General features: G+C 38.1%; 1 protein-coding gene across 10 annotated transcripts in view; it reads left to right on the top strand.

The window, feature by feature from the left end:
- The first annotated feature begins 465 nt into the window (after positions 1-465).
- Positions 466-20,988, top strand: part of LOC109046176 (ataxin-2-like) — a 30,428-nt gene continuing 9,905 nt past the window's right edge. For 4 of the 10 annotated variants that reach the window (XM_042757317.1, XM_042757316.1, XM_042757314.1 and 1 more), the window contains exons 1-17: positions 467-995; positions 2,868-2,901; positions 3,175-3,234; positions 3,362-3,433; positions 3,576-3,726; positions 7,398-7,412; positions 9,367-9,491; positions 9,637-9,728; positions 9,819-10,007; positions 13,903-14,069; positions 15,230-15,445; positions 17,316-17,498; positions 17,583-17,762; positions 17,878-17,982; positions 19,853-19,923; positions 20,000-20,352; positions 20,593-20,659. In XM_042757317.1, coding sequence (XP_042613251.1) covers positions 871-995; positions 2,868-2,901; positions 3,175-3,234; positions 3,362-3,433; positions 3,576-3,726; positions 7,398-7,412; positions 9,367-9,491; positions 9,637-9,728; positions 9,819-10,007; positions 13,903-14,069; positions 15,230-15,445; positions 17,316-17,498; positions 17,583-17,762; positions 17,878-17,982; positions 19,853-19,923; positions 20,000-20,352; positions 20,593-20,659 — 2,205 coding nt within the window. In that variant the 5' untranslated portion in view covers positions 467-870. Of the gene's footprint in view, positions 996-2,867; positions 2,902-3,174; positions 3,235-3,361; positions 3,434-3,575; positions 3,727-7,397; positions 7,413-9,366; positions 9,492-9,636; positions 9,729-9,818; positions 10,008-13,902; positions 14,070-15,229; positions 15,446-17,315; positions 17,499-17,582; positions 17,763-17,877; positions 17,983-19,852; positions 19,924-19,999; positions 20,353-20,592; positions 20,660-20,988 lie in introns of all 10 variants that reach the window. The other 6 variants (XM_042757321.1, XM_042757319.1, XM_042757315.1 and 3 more) reach the window with 4 other exon arrangements.

The following is a 20,988-nucleotide window of genomic DNA, read 5'->3' as shown; positions in this document are numbered from 1 at the left end:
CAATCACATGGAAAACCCTTTTCTGGATGACCATACTTTTGATCAACATAAATCAAGGGTATTTAGTTTAATGAGGATAACAATGTTTTTTTAACCACTCCTTAGACTTGTCTAAAGACAATCAAAGTGTAGATTATAACAAACAATCAAACAAATAAAAAAAATGATCAGAACAACGGCATAGTGCTCAAGGAATTTAGCAGTGTATATTACACCAGTCATCTACTAGTGTCAAAACACGACCGCTCAAAGTGATCCGTGCAGTTGCTGAAAATAGTGCGCTGTACAGTAGAGCAGCGTTCATCAAAACCCACATTAATTCATTCTCAGTATCAACTAAAAAAAACGTATCACGTTCCAGACATATTTACAGTAATTACTGATGATAATTTCTCTTTAGAACAAATAAAACCGTCTAAAGCAGTACACACATTCCTGGGATGTGTATATATCCTTCCGCCACTTTTTGTGGCTTTTCAGACTGTTTAGGTCTATCGGTCAGTGCTGAAGCCCCGCGTGAACTGTGTATATCACTGTAATTATCGCACTTAAAATAACAAAAAAGCGAAATTACCGGGTTGGTATTTTAGTTGACATCTACAACATATGGATCGTCCGCGCTTTGGTTTTAAAACGGGCTGAACTGTCTCTGTTTAGGAGGAAATAAATCAGCAGAGCTAGCTGAGGTAGCAGGCAGCGTTAGTGGAGGCTTGAATAACTGCAGGAGTCGCTTTACTCGTCGGCTGTCACTACGTTAGATCAGCTGTCAGCTAACGCGTCAAACAGCATATTCCGCACTCGTTCGCGGTTTAAAACGTTTTTTTCAAACAACCAGAAAGCTCTGCTCAAGCTGTCGTTTATGGGATCACCATGTCCATGAAGCCGCAGGCCGGTGGTAATCGCAAACCCGGCGGAAGCAACAGCGGAGCCGCAGCGGCCTCCGGTAACGTTACCGGGGGAGCAGGAGGAGGCGTCGGACGCCAGAACATAGGAAGGTGAGTGCCGAACCTGCAACATAACGTGGTTTTAACTTGGAGGACTGATGAGCGTGAACCTACCGGGGGATGCGGCATGCCTGCACTTGTGTCGTAGTTTAAAAACGCAGGTTGTGAAATTGCAGTGGTCGGGATTGAGCGCAAGCAGGCCGATATAGGCCAAATTCACAGGACATAGATTCACACGCTAGTGGGCACAAAGCCAATGTGGTTATAAAATAACAGCTGATAGCGGACATTATATTCGTGAATATTTGTGAGGGGCGGGGTGTCTGCTGGGATGAACACGTTCAGGATGAATTGTGTCTTTTTGCCGGTGAAACATATGACAGCTTTGCCCCACAGGACAGATGCATTTTTTTTTTATCTTTTCCGACAGTATCATCGATTGAACGGGTTTCACATTTGAATAACTTTAAAAGAAATGATTTGCGAGCCATAAAATGAGAGTATCAGCGCAGCAGCGATACAATTCATCGTAGTGTTGTCTGCTAGCTAACTAGCCGACATTTATTTGCTTAAACTGCCTCTTATCCACATGACAGTCCAGTTTGCTGATAAATTTAATTTAGGAATACATTAGCTCAAAATACAATCAGGTGCTCTATAGACTATGATCACATTATTTCTACATCGTTTGCCTTTGACTTGTCAATCCCAAAAGAAATGCAAAGGGGGCTGCAGATACGTCATGTTTTTACTTTTCTCTGTGTAACGTGTAAGGCCTGTCTGCTGATGTTTAAATCGTTCTGAGGGCCCGAGGATCGGCGTTATGGGAATTCATCATCCCATATGAGAAGTCACATGTTAGCGCTGTGTGTCACTATTGAGAATGACATTAACCCAGCTTCCGTTTTGGTTTTCTTGCATTTGGTTAACTCGAGGACAGCCTCTTTCTTTCCCGTTTCTGTGCATTTGGGAAACGAGCGTTTCACGGCTGGAACTATTTTGTCAGTCGCGAGCATTTCCGATGAGAGGCGGTGCGCGCACACGGGAAAGTCAGACCACTGTATCAACCTTGACGTTTCCAAGAGGTTGCATGTATTCAGTCCGTCCTTGATAGATGACATTTGTGTAAGTGTGTTCCTTTTAGAGCACGTTGTGAAACTCGATTTTTAGTGTGCTGTAAATGTACGTGGAAATGTTTAGTCCTACAGCCTGCGAAGCAGAGAGGCCTTTATTGGCATCGCATAGTCGCACTGCATGGTGAAAAAAATGTCATTCTTGTTTACACGAAACAAGAAGCGTATTATGAATTGTAGAAACTGTGGGAATCGTGAGTGGTGCAGTGAAGCCTTACACCGCCTGTAATGCAGCATTTGATTTGTACTTTGGCTGCTGAAAAAGGACTGTCATTCACAGCTTTTATTCTTTCATTTAATTTAATGCACTGGAAGCTCTTGATAGTTTGTACCCAGGTCATGTGCACTGAACTCATTCTTGTTGCACATTAGAGGCCCCATTGGTATTTCATCCTACATATGAAAATCCTTTATAATTTAGTAGCTCTCATTCTTGCATGTTTGAGGTATAATGTCGTCAGTGGCTATGAATCACATCTTCTCAGTGAAATGCTGATTTTTTTTTTCTAAGACTGTTGTTTGGGAACTTCACAAGCGCTTTTTTTGCACAATGAAATGCATGAAGCATATGATTATCTGTCACTCCCTTGTCATTGCAGTTCTGGGTGTTTGCCAGTGCATGTGCGATCAATAGCTCCACCGGTATCACATGAATTCTTGTTCCTGGCAAAAACGTTTTTTTTGGTTCTGCAAACAGTGTATACAGCATGTCAAGCATTTCCATGTATCCATTTGATTATAAGTTATCTATTATCAAGCTTATCATTCGTGCTGTTTTCTTTCTTCACAGAGGACGCAACAATGCCAAAGGACCCTCCACTGCAGTGAGTTGTAACTTGTCTTTCAGTTTCTTTTATTTATTCGTAACAATGAATTTCAAAAATTGACTCGCATTTAAAATTTTGCTCTCCATTTCAAATAAGCCGAGTGCGAAATAATGAAAAAGTCCCCTGTTGAACTGTATATTAGCACACTGAACTCAATCAACTAAATTAGAGGGCCGAAAATAACTATTACAATTTAAATGTAATTTTTTTATATAATCTTTACCACAGTCCAAAATAATGTTGTTATTTTTTTTCTCAATTATCTTTAAGGTGGCCTTCAGTGGAGTTTATGCAAACATGAGAATGGTTCATGTTTTGACCTCAGTTGTGGTGAGTCCAAAATGCACAAGAGTGAAAAAAGCTTGTTTTTTTCTGTTTTTATTTTATCATTCTCTTTAACAAAATAAAACCAATAAAATCTTACTGAAATTTGGTTTTGTGATTCACCACTCTACAGGGAACCAAATGTGAACTTAAGGTTAAAAATGGGCTGATCTATGAAGGAGTTTTTAAGACCTATGGCCCAGAGGTGAGGAGAAGAGTTTCTGTGGCTCTAATCTCAAGCATTTAAATCACTTGACATCAAAAATATATTCTGTTTTATTCTACTTCTATGCACATACAACATTTATTCCCCTGTTTTTATATGGCTTTGTTCTGTGCGTCTGCAGTGTGACATTGTCCTGGATGCTGCCCACAGGAAGAGTGTAGAACCCAGTGTGGGCCCTCGCCGTGAGGATATTGTGGAGAGCATCATCTTCAAGTCCTCAGATGTAGTGGTAGTTCATTTCAAAGATGTGGACCTCAACTATGCCAAGAAAGGTGAGACCTTTTTTCAGAGAAATGTTTATGTTTTTGTCCTTGCTTCTTTAAGTGGTTCCTTTAAAGGTATAAGCTCTGAAAAGATGTAGTATAGATGCTGTATAGGTATAAACTGCCAAAGCCAGTTCATCTAAGAACACAAATAGCAAGAAAACTGATCCATTTACTGACATCACAACAAATATCTTAATATCTTTTATATAAAGTCTTGTGTATAATTCTACACATTGCAAAGTGTGACTTAAAATGATGCTTTGAGTTTTTGCATTAACCAACAGAACAGTTTTTCATGATGTTAAGTCAAATTCATGTTTTTTATTTAATGTTCAACTCACTACTTATATTCCATGATTACTAAAGTTTTTCCAAGGAATTTTCTCATGGTTGACAATAGGGCTGGGCGATATATCTAACGATATGATCATGCGCATCTAGTCAGTAAATCTGGTTCCTTGATTACCGCTAAATCGCCATCACCTGCTTTCAACTGGAGCGGCATTTAATAGACAGAGCCGTAGTTCACTGACAAGCTACGCAATATCGCGTTCATTATCCCAGATGAATCGCCTTCGATAATCAACGCGATATTGCGTAGCTTGTCAGTGAACTACGGTTCTGTCTATTAAATGCCACTCCATTTGAAAGCAGGTGATGGCAATTTAGCGGTAATCAAGGAACCAGATTTACTGACTAGATGCGCATGATTATAACCATATAAAAAAATCCCAACACCAGTTGACAACAGTTCAGTGGCATTGTTCAGTTCCACATATTATTTTAGTTTAACACCTATTATTTTTATAATCTATGATGCCCCTCTCCCCGGACAGCACACCAAATACGCATACTAATTCTTCTCACTTTATTATCTGCAAGGCGAACTCATGAAACATATTTTAAATCAGATATTGTGATTCTAAATCTGATATATATTCAGAATCTGGTCATTTGTATCCAATTCTCTTTATTTCTCAGTTTTGTGCTTAATGTTTACTGTAAGGGGATATTCTGTTGTATTTATAAATGTCTTGCTTCCAAACACACATCATTACAGCAAGGAGATGTTTTCTTTCTTTTTTTTTTTTTATTTAAAGGGGTCATATGATGCGATTTTAATTTTTCCTTTCTCTTTGGAGTGTTACAAGCTCTTGGTGAATAAAGAAGATCTGTAAAGTTGCAAAGACTAAAGTCTCAAATCCAAAGAGATATTCTTTATAAAAGTTAATGTCACCATGAAAGAAAAATTGAAAATTCTTGTTTTTTAATGGAATACTGTTGTGTTTATTATAAATAATTTATCCATGCACTTCATTATTTAATTTTTTGTAATTCATGTGCCTTAGTGATCTTTAATCAAAAACGTCAACCTCCCCTTCCCCTCATCTTCTCTTCTGGTCATGAGCTACGGCGCAAGGGCGGAGCTAGTGACGTGAGGAGTAAACGCTGGGATAAACAACAGGGGGAAAAACTGAATCTTATATTGTCGGTTAAGCAGTGTGTGGGTGTGTGTGCCGCCCCTCCGCCGCATTATGGACTCTTACCAGGAGATCAGAGAGAAACGGGAGGGAACAGCACACTACAGTAACTTAGATTGTTGTTTATAATGGTGTGTGAACAATGTGAAACATGGCAGAAGGACACATCAGGGCATATAACTTTGAAAAACACATATTTCTTTCAGAAAGCAGTGGGACATATGTTTAAATATCCTAAAGTAATAGTAATTATCCTAATGTTCCTACGAGTTTATTCAATAAAACACACAAGCCACAAAATAAATAAATAAAATAAAACGGGGAAGAACTGAATCTGATGCTTCACTTTATAGAAATCAATGCATTGACCAGTGCTGACGCAAGCCATTCAATAAAAAAACACCCTTAAAAATTGAAAGATAATAGGATATTACAACAACATTACTCTTAGGACATCCCAAACTATTTTTTTTATGAATATGACTTAACCTGATGGAGGACACTCGGTCATTCAGGCAGTCTCTTTCTCTCTCTCTCTCTCTCTCTCTCTCTCTCTCTCTCTTGCGCGCTCACTCTGTAAGGTATGTTTTGTGCTGTTGATTGTCCTCGTCTTTCTCAAAAAATAAAAAAAAGCTTCATGCTAGGGTGTCGGCGGTGAATCCAGTGGAGAGAAATCCCCCCACAACTAACTGCAAACTGGTATTCAGATCTGCCTCCATTTTGTTAGCAATGCCCCAACTTCAAGCGATCCAATCAATTGCCGAAGGACGAAATCAAGTCCCACCCTCTCATTTCAGATGCCGTTTCACTTGGATAGACGTCACAGTAGAGAAAAAAGACGATCACTACTTCCATTTCATGGCAACTTTAAGAGTCAACCACGCCTGCCTAAAACGGCTGGTTCTAACACACCCCCACATGTCTACGTCACAATGTGGGAAGATTTGCATAACGCCGCACAAATGTTCACGCAAAGCAAGAAGACGTAACTTTTATTCTCGCTGTTGCCGCTAGTGCCATGTTGTGGAGACGTTGTGTTCCGTTGTGAAAGCGAAACTACTTTGTTTGGCCTTCCAAAAGAGGACACATCTAGAAATCAGTGGTTAAGTTGTATTTTAACACTGTTCCAGAACAGTTCAACCCAAATATTCAGATGTGTGCATAGCATTTTACAGAGGACAAGGACTGTTTCCTGGAAGAGTAGCCTACAATGCCAGTGTCTGTTTCTAGAAAGTGGGGCAATTCCAACTTTGCAAGGACAGTCTGGCGCTTCTGGCTCACAGCCTGTAAGTACGTTTACATATTTAAAGAATTTGACTGACAATTCAAACGCGAGTTTTGAGCAGTGTAGAGTAGAGCCTGTTGTTTGTCATTTCTCCAATCACAAATGCGGACATGGATTTTATGTTTATGTGGCACGATACGCAACGAAACGCATAAAAAGACACTATAAGTCATTATAATCAGTAATTATGTCCCCACTGGACTCAACAAAACAAATGCTTCTAATGTAATTTATTTTATTTGTTTTGTCTTGCCGTGACACGACACAACACAACACAAAATGTCAAAACACTTAACAATCATGTCTGATATTCCTTTTTATTTTTTCAGGTCTTAAAAACTTCTTTAAAAGCCTTACATTTGAATTTAAAAAATGAGCAGTAACCCTGTATAAGTTTTGTGACACATGGAATAAAAGCTTAACCAAAACCATAAACTTAATCTGTGATGTGCATGTAAATGTGATCAGTATTATACAATCAGATCTGTGAGCCTTGCAGTGTCAATGCAGACCATGAAAAACATCATGAACCGTGCCTGCTGTAGTCCTGCAATTATGTTTTCATTACTGCTGAATAAGATGTGTATTTGGTAAGTGCTCAAAGTGTGTTGTTAGGAGAAGGGATGACATTTTGATGGATCAAAGACGTTGCAAATCACTCGTTATAAAATATTTATAATGCTACTTCATACATTAACAATGCAAAACACACTTATGAAATTATCATTCCAGACATACTTCTGTGTGCAAGCTTTTTATCCTTTTGTCGAAAATGCTCCTTCCATACAGTCTAACTCTGTCAACCTGTCTCTCACTTTAGGTTAAAAAAATGCATTAGTTGAATCTGCTCAATGATTTCCTCATACTGACCACTTTTTTTATTCTGTCTCTTTCCTCTTAAATGGGTGTAGTCTCATCAGATGCAGGTAATCCAATTCATCCTCATCTTCTTTTACAAGTGTATTTTTTTTATGCAAAATCTTTTCAGTTGCTTGCGGCATTCTTTGAGTAGGTGAATAGTTCATGACTTGCAGACACAGAGATGCTTTTGTTATTTGTTATTGTAATCTTGCTTGATCAGAGGATCATGCTGGGTCAATCTAGAGCTTAATTAATAACACAACACTGATGCAGCCCTTATGTCAGCGGATGTTGTTTTTACATTATTCTCACAAAAGAAGCACACGTTATCAGCTTCTTATGTGCTTTTTGTGGCCTACATAGATTACCCAGCTATATAAATGTTTGATATGACTGCATTGACAATGTCTCTAAGAAAGCTCTTTTTTTTTAAGGTGGCTTAAACATGAAACATTTTAGAGTTTTTAGGAGTACCTACAAAAAGACACATTTCAGAGTTCAGTTAGAGCTAGCTTTTAGAGAAGGTTTGTGTTCTGCAGTAGTTCACCACAGGAATTGTGCAATGTTAAGACTTTAGCTACTAGATTTTGATTTTGTGCACCAGAGAACACAGAATACAGTCTGTAGAACTGGCACAGATACAAAAATGATAAGCTAGTTCATGTGAAGATCAAATGGCATTTGCCATCATCATACTAGCCAAACAAGCAACACACAAGTGCCAAACCTGCTCAAAGCTGGCTGCAAGTAGCTACTGTAACATTTTGATTGTTATGACATATTTAAACAGATGATGTTTTATTAGAGGTCTGTTTCCTTTCATGAGCATCACAATATTGCTTAATCGAAATAAATCTTGGTGGGAGATCATAATTCTTCCGGTTGGGATTTCTTTTTTATCTGTTTGCTTGTCTTTTCTCCTTTTCTTTTATAAAATCTAATTTACTGAAACAAACATGAACTGTTAAAATCCATGCAAGAACAGTTTAACAGCAATTAAACAAATCATGCTACCCTGAAAACTCTACTCCAGTTGGCATTGTATTTCATACAACAGCATTTGAAATCAGTGAACTAAAATGAATTCTTTTTATTTATCAATTCTTCGAAACTACTAATTGAAATGCATGGCATCATGCCAGTTTAACAAACCCACATGTATTGATTCTTTCCTGATTTTTTTCTTTTGTATTACTGTATTTCCTCTGTGTCCTTTGTGACCCTTAACCTCTGACTTACTCCGGTGAAGGTCATGTTCTCAGGAATCTCATTTTCTAATTAGTGTTCCTGTCTGATTCATCAAGTTTATTTAATATTGTTAAGTGCAGTAACATTAGTTACATTTCAGTGGAATTTTGCAGGCAAAAAGGTCCATTGTTTATTATCAGTAATGTAGTGATGTATGAAGCACAGCGAACACAGAAGTTACTTTCAAACCAAGCAGCTTTCTGTTGGTCAGTGTGGTGAATCCAACAGGGAACCCAAAGGAAAGTCTTTTCTGACTTATGTGAATTCCTATTAAAATGAATGGGTTTTGCCTGTGAAAATCCAGAAAATGTGACTATTCCTTTAGTTTAAGCATTAGGATTTAATTAACTATTAGCAATGACTTTACTCTAAAAGTAACAATGTTTCCTGTTTACTTTTAGCGAGGAATGAGTCATTCATTTTCTGATTATTGTACAAGAGCTTAATTCTTCAACAGTAAACTGAACAGGATGTCAGAAAAAAACTTTTTTCTGAAAACATGGCCTTTGAGATCTGTTTGTAATGCAGTTAGCTCAGATACAAGATTGTTGTCTGTCTTATGACTAAATGTGAGATCCTTGCCCCTGCACCACCATTAGCGTCCATTTAGAAATCATCATGAAGTTTTCCACTTCATTATGTCTCCCATATAGTGAATTTGTTTTCATCTCCGTTTTATGTTCCTTCCATAAGCATATGTGTGCTTTTGCATCACCATGATACAAGTGATATGAATCCTGTAGTTTGTCTTGTGTGTTGGTGTGTGGTGAGATAACTTCACAGACAGTGCAGTGAGTGCCCGTCTTAATGGAGAGCACAAAGAGAAGGATCTGGAACCCTGGGATGGAGGGGAGCAGCACATCTCAGGCAGCATGGAGTCTCTTGACACTGATCTGGTGAGACAACAGTCAACAAATCTTGACATAATGTAGCAAATTGCAGTTGAATTAGTTTAGAAGTATCATAAGCATCAGCAATGTTTAGATATTTAAAGATATCACAAGAGGTATGAGGTGAAACAGTGATCACTCTCTCTCTCAGTCAAATGGTTGGGATCCTGATGAGATGTTTAAATACAATGAGGAGACATACGGTGTGAAGTCCACCTATGACAGCAGCTTGTCCTCCTACACGTAAGTCCTCTCATCTGTGCTATAAATCACCTCGCCTAGGACAGTAGGTATGTGCTGTCTCTTAGGTTGACTTTTTCCTTTTGTTTCCAGGGTTCCTTTGGAGCGAGACAACTCTGAGGAGTTCCTCAAGCGGGAGGCTCGTGCATCACAGCTGGCAGAGGAGATCGAAGCCAGTGCCACCTACAAGGCCCGCGTGGCCCTGGAGAATGATGAACGCTCTGAGGAAGAGAAATACACTGCTGTGGTTCGTGGAGAGAGGGAGCTTCACAGCCTCAACAGGTGAAGGCGATTTTAGTGCTGATGTAAAATGTTATTTAGATGTGAGTTTGGTAAGCAGTATTTGAGATTTCTGTATTTCCTCCCTTCAAGTAGATAGGAGTTGGTCCTGCATGCCTGAAATAGCTACTTGGAGGCATTGCAAATATGGCTGCCAAGTAAACTCACTTATATTAACATCAAAGGCTATGCTTAGATTGAAATATATTTAAATATCCCTGAAGAATATAGAAACTATTGCTGATTTAAGATTACAGCTTGTTGCCTTTTAATTTATCTACCGAAATAAACCTTTGCGCAACAGTAATATTTCCTCCTTTGGTTTGTATCAAAGCAACAGAAGTCTTAAAGCTCAGTCAAATTTATTGTTCTGCAAATTTTGCAGATGAGTAATTTTAATAGGAAACCACAACAATGGGAACTTTGCTTCATGGCAAAATATATCCCTTTGGGGGGAAAAAAGATTCCCCTTCACCCTGATAAGGCTGCACGATATGGCCAAAAATTATCACAATAAAAATTTTCATATCAGTTGGTATCATAATTATTACAATAAATAGCATATCTTTATTTCTTTCAAGTTTAAAGGCAGATTTTTGCTCCCAAGTGAAAGTTGTAGAAACCAGACCATTAATTGTGGTTTTAAACTACTCTTTATTGTCAGAACATGACCGGGTGTCCGCGGGTCCTTAAAAAGTCTTAAAATGTCTTAAATTCAGAATCGATGGGTCTTAAATATTCAGTCAGTAAATATAATCAGTCATATTATATTAATTATATTAATTATATTATATTATTTGTGTTCCTGTGGCTCAGAGGTAGGGCATTGCGTTAGCAGCGCAAAAGGTTGTGGGTTCAATTCCCAGGGAACACACTTGCTGGTAAAAATAAATGTATAGCCTGAATGCACTGTAAGTCGCTTTGGATAAAAGCGTCTGCTAAATGCATAAATGTAATGTAAATTTAATTATACTATCATATTAAATATATATCAGTCTGATGTACCTAATGACTGTTTACAATCATTGGACAGACCGAAGATTTTTTTTTAATCCCCCCTGGTAGTTACTGCATCATCAGAGAGAATCACAGTAGCAGAATACAGGTCGAACTGCCTTCTTAATGTTCACATTAGTAATAATAATAACAATAATAATAATAATAATAATAATAGTAATATAGGTCAAGCTACAGCTGATCAGCCTTCTAGCTAGTTTAAAATGTTTCTTTTTTTTTTTTTTTTTTTTTTTTTTCTTGCCCGACCAGACAAATAGCTTGATAGCCTGAAGTGACAAAAAAATTACCAGCAAAGCATTGAAACGCGAGAATGATTGTTCTAATTTTATTAGCCTACATTCAGTGTAAACAGCAATTGATAATGGATGGTGTATTTGTGGTATCAAGGTCGGGCTGTTGAGACTCGTGCTGTCTGTCTCTTTGTGAGAGACTTCAGAACAAATGAGTTAAACGTTACACATAAAGAAACTCAGAAGAAACACACTGAGGTAAAAATTCTAAATGTTTAGTTTATTCATAACATAATATAGTTAAGTAATATACCATGACAATTGAGCTATTTTGCAGAATATTCTCACAACGCAAAAAGCATTCAAAACACCTACATGCATGCATTACGTAAAGTCTAGATTACTGCACCTGCGCAATTATAGTGCGTTCTTTTACTGCATGATTCTATTAATGGGGTCATATGACGTTGTTAAAAAGAACATTACTTTGTGTATTTTGTGTAATGCAATGTGTTTGTGGTTTAAGGTTCAAAAAACACATTATTTTCCACATAATGTACATTATTGTTTCTCCTCTATGCCCCGCCTTTCTGAAATGCATAGATGTTTACAAAGCTGATCGTTCTGAAAAGCGAGGTGTAACTTACACTGATTGGTCAGCTGTCCAGTGTGTGTGATTGGCTGAATACCTCAAGCGTGTGACAGAAATGTTGCACCCCTTAAAATACTGTGATGCCATCTCCCGGCATGTCCAGACAAAACCAATAAAACCCATTACAAACGAGGCATTTGTTGCATCCAGTGGGGACACAATTACTGAGTATAATGACTTATACTGTGTTTTACTGAGTATAATGAGTATTTACTGAGTATAATGACTTATACTAAGGACTATAATGACTTATACTGAGTTCCTGTGGCTCAGTGGTTAAGCATAGCATTAGCAGCGCAAAAGGTTGTGGGTTCAATTCCCAGGGAACACACATACTGGTAAAAAAAAAAAAATTATAGCCTGAACAACAAGCGCTACTCTACTACACTGCTCAAAACTCGGATTTAAATCATCAGTGGCAAATTCTTTAAATATAAAAAATGTACTTTCGGGCTGTGAGACAGAAGCACCAGACTGTCTTTGTCAAGTTGGAAGTGCCCCACTTTATAGAACAGCCTTTGATCACAGACCCATTGTAGGCTAGACTGCAGGTTCAGGAAACAGTCCTCCGTAAAATGCGTCACACAGTGGGAACAGCCGGCGGATTCAATGAAAGAGTGGCTGGTGGGCTTGCGGCAACCATATGTGACGACCCCGGGCTGAACTCCAATTCGTCCACAGTGAAAGCCGATCCGCGATTCACAGTGCGAAGTTGATGTATTTCCTCATCGACCAGCACAGATCAGCTCCAGGCATGACGAAGCGGATATCGTCCTCTTTTGGAAGGCCAAACAAAGTAATTTCGCTTTCACAAGCATCTCAACAACAACAGCGGGAATAAAAGTTACGCCTTCTTTCTTCTTTTGGCAGAAAATGTATATTTATAACACTTCATATAGTTAATCAATTTAACATGAAGAGTGCCTTTTTTTTACCATAATTACAAATGTGATATTGATTTTTTTTTACAACAGTTCAATAAACTAGAAGTTAATTAAGAGACTTACGTTTTAGACACCATACTGCCTGGTTATCAAATTATTTCAACAACAAAAATAATTCCAAACACAGCTACAGCACACTTTTGCGTCTCTGAGCAACACGACAGTGTTTTGTTCCTGAATGAATCAAACATTTAAATGATTCAGCTCAATCGCAATTAATCTCTTATTAACAGTAACTTGCTGCCCCCTGCTGGCAGTTTTAATTTCACATTTAAAGTACCTTTTTATTATTTAAATAATTTCAAATATCAGTATTCAACGTTTTATGTTTAATATATCAAAACATTATTTATGCATTTGTAAAAATAGGCCTTTGTAAAGATAAATAAAAATATGCAGATTTAAGTATGTAAAAGCTGATAGAACACTGATGAAAATACTGCTTCAGAATAAATTTACACCACCAAACATCTTGGTGATGCGGTGCTTTTGTGGGGATATTTTGCATGTAATATTGTCTGCTGATATTAAAAGTTCACTGTAATCTTAGTAATAAATATAATTTAATACAGCAATGATATTTTGTTTTCTTTTTACGTTAAACACAATAAATATAACATTACCTGCATATAATATAATGTGTATTTCCATTACAGGTTTAGGTCTTAAATTTCATATAAGGTGGTATTAAAAAGGTCTTAAAAAGTCTTAAATGTTAACTTGTTCATGTCTGTAGAAACCCTGCATTACAAAGACTTTACGGTTTTGTCCCACTTGTGGCGCATAAACGTTATATCAAACTCTTGTTATGGTTTTATCGAGGGAAACTATATCTCTATTATTATCTTTATCGTTTTATTACCCAGCCCTACCCCCAGATTTCGCATTAGCTGCTTAGACTGAAGATGACTCAGTAGATGTTAGTAGTTGGTTCTAGAATGTATCGGCCTATACATTTTTTTTTTTTGTCAGAACGAAATTCTGTTTGAAGAGTATTGCTCAATTAGATTCAGTTCGATGAGTATTTTTCCTCATACTTCTGTTTACTTCAACAGGGAGAACAAATACATTCCCCCTAGTCAGAGGAACAGAGAAGCAGGGATGTCATGGGGAGCTGGTCGTCAGAACTCACCCAGACTAGTTCAGTGCAGCCCTGGGCCACCCACACCCAGATCTGGACCTCATGACTACAACACAATGGATCAGCGTGTGGTCAATGGAGGTACAAGATGATTTTGAACTCTTTGGTTGTACCTTGATTACTTTGGGTCATGTTGGGTATCCAAAATTGCTAGTGACTTGTGTTTTGGTACCTTGGTTATTAGGGCTTGGTGATATATCGCATGCGATTGTCACTCGCATTTCGTCAGTAAAGCAGGTTCCCGGATTACCGCTAAATCACCATCACCTGCTTTCTAATGGAGCAGCATTTAATAGACAGAGCCGTAGTTGACAAGCTACGCAATATCGCATTCATTATCGCAGATGAATCGCCTTCGATAATGAACGTGATATTGCGTAGCTTGGAAGCAGGTGATGGCGATTTAGCGGTAATCAGGGAACCGGCTTTACTGACGAAATGCGCGTGACAATCGCATGCGATATATCGCCCAGCCCTATTGGTTATACAATGAAGTTTAGTAATGTATGCAGACAAATTGTATGTTTGGTTATGCAGTTTTAAAGCCTTGAAAAATTATCAGCAGAGTTACCAGCACAACTAGACAAGCAATGTGCTGATATTCATCTGATAGATGTCTCAAAGTGTTCCCTGGTGTCACTTTAATGGGATCATCCTTGTCACTCCATGAACCAGAACTCAAAATGTCCACTCAAAGTGCTAGAAATTAGAAAAAAAAAGATATATTTAATATTTAATTTTTAATTTTTTTTATGGTATCTGTTAATCCATTGTTCTCCCCTTCACAAACAGTCGATCTGCCAAATCATCTCTCTAACTTTCAGTCCTTTCATGATAAAAGGATTTGGGCAAGGGAGTACAGCAGGCCAACACTGCTGCTGTTCCAAGAGAATCTGATTGATCTTTCCAAATGTTTTTTCTTTGAAGTCATGTTTCCCGTTGTTTAATGTTTCACTGCCTCAGAATTAACCAAAGAAATCTCATCATGTGATTTGTTACATTTCGTCCTTATTCTTTAGTGTCTTCTCAGTCCTTCTAAACTCATTTCTTCCCAATACCCTTACATTACCTCTCTCTGGACCGTTCCTCCTCAGTAGTGTCAGTGTTCACATCTGAACTGATCATTCTATAAGGCCTTCAAACTTTTCTGTATTCCTGTTCAATTTACATGCTCCCTCCCTCTTTCTCACTCAAATGTAGTTTTTCTTTCCTCTCATTTCGACTCATTTCATCTCTGTCAGGTGCACACCCTTGGCCCTCACGCTGCCCATCTCCCTCCTCTCGCCCTCCATCCCGTTACCAGTCAGGCCCCACCAACTCTCTCCCGCCCCGGGCGGCCACGCCCACCCGGCCTCCTTCCAGACCCCCATCCAGACCCTCTCGGCCCCTGTCTCACCCCTCTGCTCATGGCTCTACAGGGCCTCTATCCACCATGCCCAAACGCCTGTCCTCAGAAGGTACCAGAAATTCCAGACCGAGCAGCCATTTTGTTGTGGCACCACCGCTCAGGTTCACGTTTTGCAGTTCAGATGCCTGAATCAAGGCTGCCACTAACAGCTGTGGGACTTTCCTGGTGTTTAATAAAATAACTCACTCCTCTTCTTGTTCCATTTTCTATTGCAATCCCTGTTTCTATGCTTGATTGAAGTGAATTTGGGGCACGTTTCACTCACTCATTTTCTGCGGTGTGTTTAAGTGTTGGTTGGCATTGTGTTTTGTTTTGGACATTGAGACACCATTGGCGGTGCCCAAGTGTCTCTTTCTTTGTTTGACATTGGCTTGACATTGTTTTCTCACACATCAAATGAGAAACTGTCACAGCCTCTTCAGTTCAAATATATTTCAGGTAGGTTGACTAGAATTAACATTCTTATCAATTAACACTTCATGAATACGGAGACAGGCACATTACATGTGGAAGAAAGTGTTGCAACAGACTAAAGCTGATGATACACAGGGCAACTTTTTGAGCAATGTTGCCGTCAATGGACAACCAGGTGAGATACAGAGCCCACGACCAATCTAAAGCATCCAGAGAGAAATTTGTTGCCCATTCTCAATGGGAAAGTGTCTAAGCAACATTGCTCAAAAAAGTTGGCCCGTGTATCGTCACCTTCAGAATTGTTCCTACAGTTTATTCATTTGTAGCTACAATGTACTAATCTGTTCCTTCGTTTTAGTCAACGTGTGGCCACGTTGTACTAATTCGTTCTCTCGTGTTAATTTAGTTAAATCCGGGCTACAATTTACTAATTAGTTTCCTCATTTTAATATGGTTAAATTATGGCCACTTTGTACTAATTGGATTCTTCATTTTATTTGAGTCATGGCCAAATTGTACCAGTTTGTACTAGTTTTAGTTCATTCATTGCCAAGATTTACAAATTTTTCCCCCCTGCTTTAGTTTAAAACAACGCAACAAATTATTACAATATGACCGCAATTTAACTTAAACCAAGGAATGAATTAGTAGATAGGCCACAAATAATAAAGTGTGAGAACAACATCTTAATTTATGGTCACAGCATCTTTTTCTTCTGCATGTAATGTTTGGTTTTCTGTACATGACAGTTACTGAAATTAATGACTTACTCATATTTGGTTAAATATAAACCACAGACTGCTGTTAGACATAGTTATGAGTGTGTTTGTTTCTTTGTTTTTTTTGGTCATTTTTCCCCGCAGTTTTTGCTTCATAAGGCCATGACATACGATTTAGCAAACGAGTCAGTGGCCAAGAAATATAACGAAAGTGATGAAAACGAGCAAGTAAATGAAGGCAGCACAGACAGAAGGCTGTTCTAAAGTTACGTGATCTCACCCTAGCGTTCTAATATGTGTATTTTCATAGCAACATGAGCCGCTTTAAAATTAAGAAAGTTATTAACAGAACTGATATTCAAAATGGAAAGCAAGCACTTTCATATATCTGCGTATATCTCATATAACCTTGTTTTGGTTTCTCCTTTTGAATGACAAATATATATTATTGATAGCTGCTACTATAGACAGCTAATTCCTCTCATGCAGGCACAGAACGCACTTGTTAGTTTGCAGTCTGCTGTAGTCTGAGCAGTGTGTTCAAGCGCAGCTTTTTGGTCCAGACACTGCCGAACGGAAAGCGTCAACACTGTCTGCTTTTGTCGCTGCTGGTTCTTTGAAGTCGGCTTGGTGTGTCCCAGGCTATATTTGATATTTTGAATGCCACATATACAGCAACTGTTTTTTTGTTTTAGAGAGCTACACACTGCACATTGGTGAGAGCTGCCCTAAAGGGTGTTTGTTTCTTCCTTCAGAACTCACTTATCTCTCTATTTGTGAATGCAGGTCCTCCAAGAATGTCTCCCAAGTCACAGCGTACTCCTAGACCGCATAGAGTGGCCTCTTGTCGGGGCGGTGGGCCTCCTTCATCTGATTATATGTCCCAAGGTGCATCGGTGGAGGTTTCTGCTCCCCCTCCTACTCGCAACAGCCCTTCTGGGGGAACCTGGTCATCTGTTGTCAGCGGTGGTAAATCTAGGTTATAAATCTGTACCCAGATATCACTTTCAGTCTGAAAAACTTGCTGAGTAATTTTTTCCACTTCCTCTTTAGCACACAGACCTCGATCACCTCGACAAAATAGCATTAGCGGAGGTGCTCCAAGCCCCTCCTGCTTGTCTTCCCCTCAGGCTGGTACAGTGCCAGTAGACTCTATGACAGCTTCCACAACAGCGACGTCACCCACAGCAGCCAATCCAGCCGCCAACCTGGAAACATCTCCGATAGAAGAGGGTTAGGATGCCCCTTACACAATATGTGCCATTTTAAGGCCTGCTTATTCATTTGTGTTATTAATTTCCTCAGTACCAAATCTCACAACAGCCCTGTGTTTTTTTTTTTTAAACAGCCAAAGAATCAAGAGTACTAGAGACAAGACAGAATTCCCCCAATGCCAACAAGGAGAATGTGAAACCTGAAGCTTCTGCAAGCATCGCTCGATCCATCGGAAAGGGTGTGTACCTGTGGAGATGTCCTGCTATTTACCATATATAACCAGCATTATTTAATCTGAATTTTGTGCTTTTGCTTTATCGACAAAAAAAGCAGAATTTGCCAGTTGTCAGTATGAATAAGGCTTCTAAGAATTAATTTCCTTATGCAAAATTGCTGACACTATAAATGTAGAGAAATTACTTTTTCAGTTTATCATAAATTATACACAAACTGCAATACAAGTTTAGGTATGGCATATTCATCAAAGTAGGGCTGTCACAGTATCTGATTTTCAATCTTTGAATTCCCAATAATGGTATTATATCTATAGAAGTTTGAAATAAACTTGTGTTTTGTCTTGTTTGGCCAATACTTACACTCAAAATACAAGTTTATGGAGGTGAAGAGAGAGTTTGTAACCATAACTGTACAAATGCATTGGGGCTGTCACGATATTAGATTTTTCATATAACGGTTATTGTGGCCATAAGAATTCACGATATCGATATATTGTGATATCTATTGAAACCTTGGGGGGGGATATCAGTCAAAAAATTTTTACTTTGTTTATTGAGTTTTTCTTTTTCACCCAACAAACACAAAGATACTGATAAACACAGGGCACAAGACTCTGGCTTTCTCAGTCTTCTTTGAAGCTCCTATGAAATAACAAAGAGAGAAAATACTGTCAAGTTCAACAGTATGATGAATATATATTAATGGTAACACTTTACAATAAGATGTCATTTGTTAACATTAATGTATTAATTAACTAACATGAATGAACAATGAACAATACATTTATTACACAATTAATTGATCTTTGTTAATGTTAATAAAAATAGCGTCATTCATTGTTCATGTTAGTTCACAGTGCATTAATGTTTACAAACAACTTGTGATTTTAATAATGCATTAGTAAATGCTGAAATTAACATGAACTAAGATTAATAAATGCTGTGGAAATATTGTTCATTATTATTTGTTATTTATATATGTTAACTAATGTAATTAACTAATGTTAACTAATAAACCTTATTGAAGAATGACCGCAGATCCACGGCACTGCGACCAACTTAACATTTTACAGAGTTTAATGTAGCAATGTGGTCGCTCAGTTTTTCAAGAACAGTTTTAATCGTGTAACTGTTAATAGATTTGAACGAAGAAATAAAGTGTTACTACGCACAGGCCACATTGATTGCAAATACAAAAATAAGACGAGTAAAGAAAACGCGGTACTTATTAAAATAATCACCCTTTACTTAAATATATGAACACAGAAAAACTGCTGTTAACAGGTTAATATAATGTTTACCATTCTATGACTAGTAAAATAATGACAACTTACTCTGCCGAACACGGTTCTCCTTGGAGTAGCTGCAAGCGCTGCGTGTTCTTCTTGTTACGGCACAATACTGTCACCTGGGAGCTCAACCAGGTACTGGCCATGGAGTATTTACATGTGGTGTTATCATAAGTGTACTGTTCATTTTAAATATTGCGGTTATCGCAAATTCCGTTATATCGTCACAAACTAAATTAACATGATATAGATAATTGTTGCTTTGAATATCACGGTTATCGTCTATACCGGTATATCGCGACACCCCTAAAATGCATTAAAAAAAATAACTTGCTGTTGATCGTAACTTGCTGCAGACTGCAGTGTCTAACATTGGAGTGTCTCACTTTCGCCTGTCATTTCTCCAACATAATTTTTTTGTGACATTATCGCTGTAGCTAATGTGTGCTGGATTAGTATTACATATCAGTATTTTATTTTTGAAATACGGTATATTGCAAAATAAAAACTGAAAAATTAAATGAAATTGTCATTTGTTTTTAATAAATGTGCTTTTTAAAATTCCACATTTTGATCTTTCTAGGACCTCCCAACATGGCTCCAGACCACAGGAAACAAATAGATAATTTAAAGAAATTCAGTGTAGAATTTAGGGTAAGATTTCTCTCCCATTATGTGTGTTTCATAAGCAAATGTTTGTCCATTTATTGAAGCCCTGCATCATTTGTAGTTGCAGTCTAGCTCAAATCCAGATCCAGTTTTTGAGCCCATGCCTCAAAACAAGCCTCCACGGGACCTTGTAGAAAAGCCAAAGGATCAAGCAGCTGAGAAGAGCCCAGTAGATTCAACAGGACCCAAAGTCCCCATGGAGTCCAACATTAGTGAAGAAACCTCCACTGCTGTGAGCGTCGCCCCAACAGGAAGTAAATCTGGTACCCCTTCACTCTCTCCTTCCTCTGCTGTACCAGAACAGAAACGAGGGCCTGATGTGACGTCTCAGGGCGTTCAAACCACCTCGCCTCTGGCCAATGCTGCTGCAAAAGACAAGGATGAGAAGGAGGAGAAGAATGACCCTGTAGCAGAGTGAGTCAGAAAATTTTAAAGTTCAAGCATTATCATTGTCAAAATGCTAAACTCATTTTCTTAAAAGGATAAAGTTGCTCAAAAGAGTTTTTCTTTAGCAAAATGATTCATACCAGATATGTGATTAAAAACCAATTGTAAAAGATTGTATTGTCAGGAATGCATGCGTTCATTCCCCTGAGAAATGTTCTTGTCGTATGTTGAATAAAATGGTTTATTTACTGTTTATGCACTTTTTAGGAGTGTTAGAAAATCTACTCTCAATCCCAATGCCAAGGAGTTCAACCCGAGGGTTTTTTGCTCCCCTGTAAGTAAATCATTGGTTCGTTTTGTGACAATTATTGAACTGAAATCAACATTTTTCAGACAAAATATGTTGTAATTTAAAGGGATAGTTCACCCAAAGGTGAAAATTTTAATAATTTCCTCACCCTCAAATCATTCCAAACCTGTATGAGTTTCTTTCTTCTGTTGAACATGTTGAAGATATTTTGAATAATGTGGGCAACGAAACAGTTGCTGGTCTCCATAGTATTTTTATTTCCATACTCTGGGAACCAAAAACTATTTGGTTACCCACATTTTTCAGAATATCATCTTTCATGCTCAATAGAAGAAAGAAACTCACAGAGGTTT

Source organism: Cyprinus carpio, chromosome A5 (genome assembly GCF_018340385.1).
Source record: "Cyprinus carpio isolate SPL01 chromosome A5, ASM1834038v1, whole genome shotgun sequence".
In the NCBI taxonomy this organism is placed as follows: Eukaryota; Metazoa; Chordata; class Actinopteri; order Cypriniformes; family Cyprinidae; genus Cyprinus; species Cyprinus carpio.
Note: the sequence above shows the minus strand (reverse complement) of the source record. Positions and strands in the feature narration are given on the sequence as shown.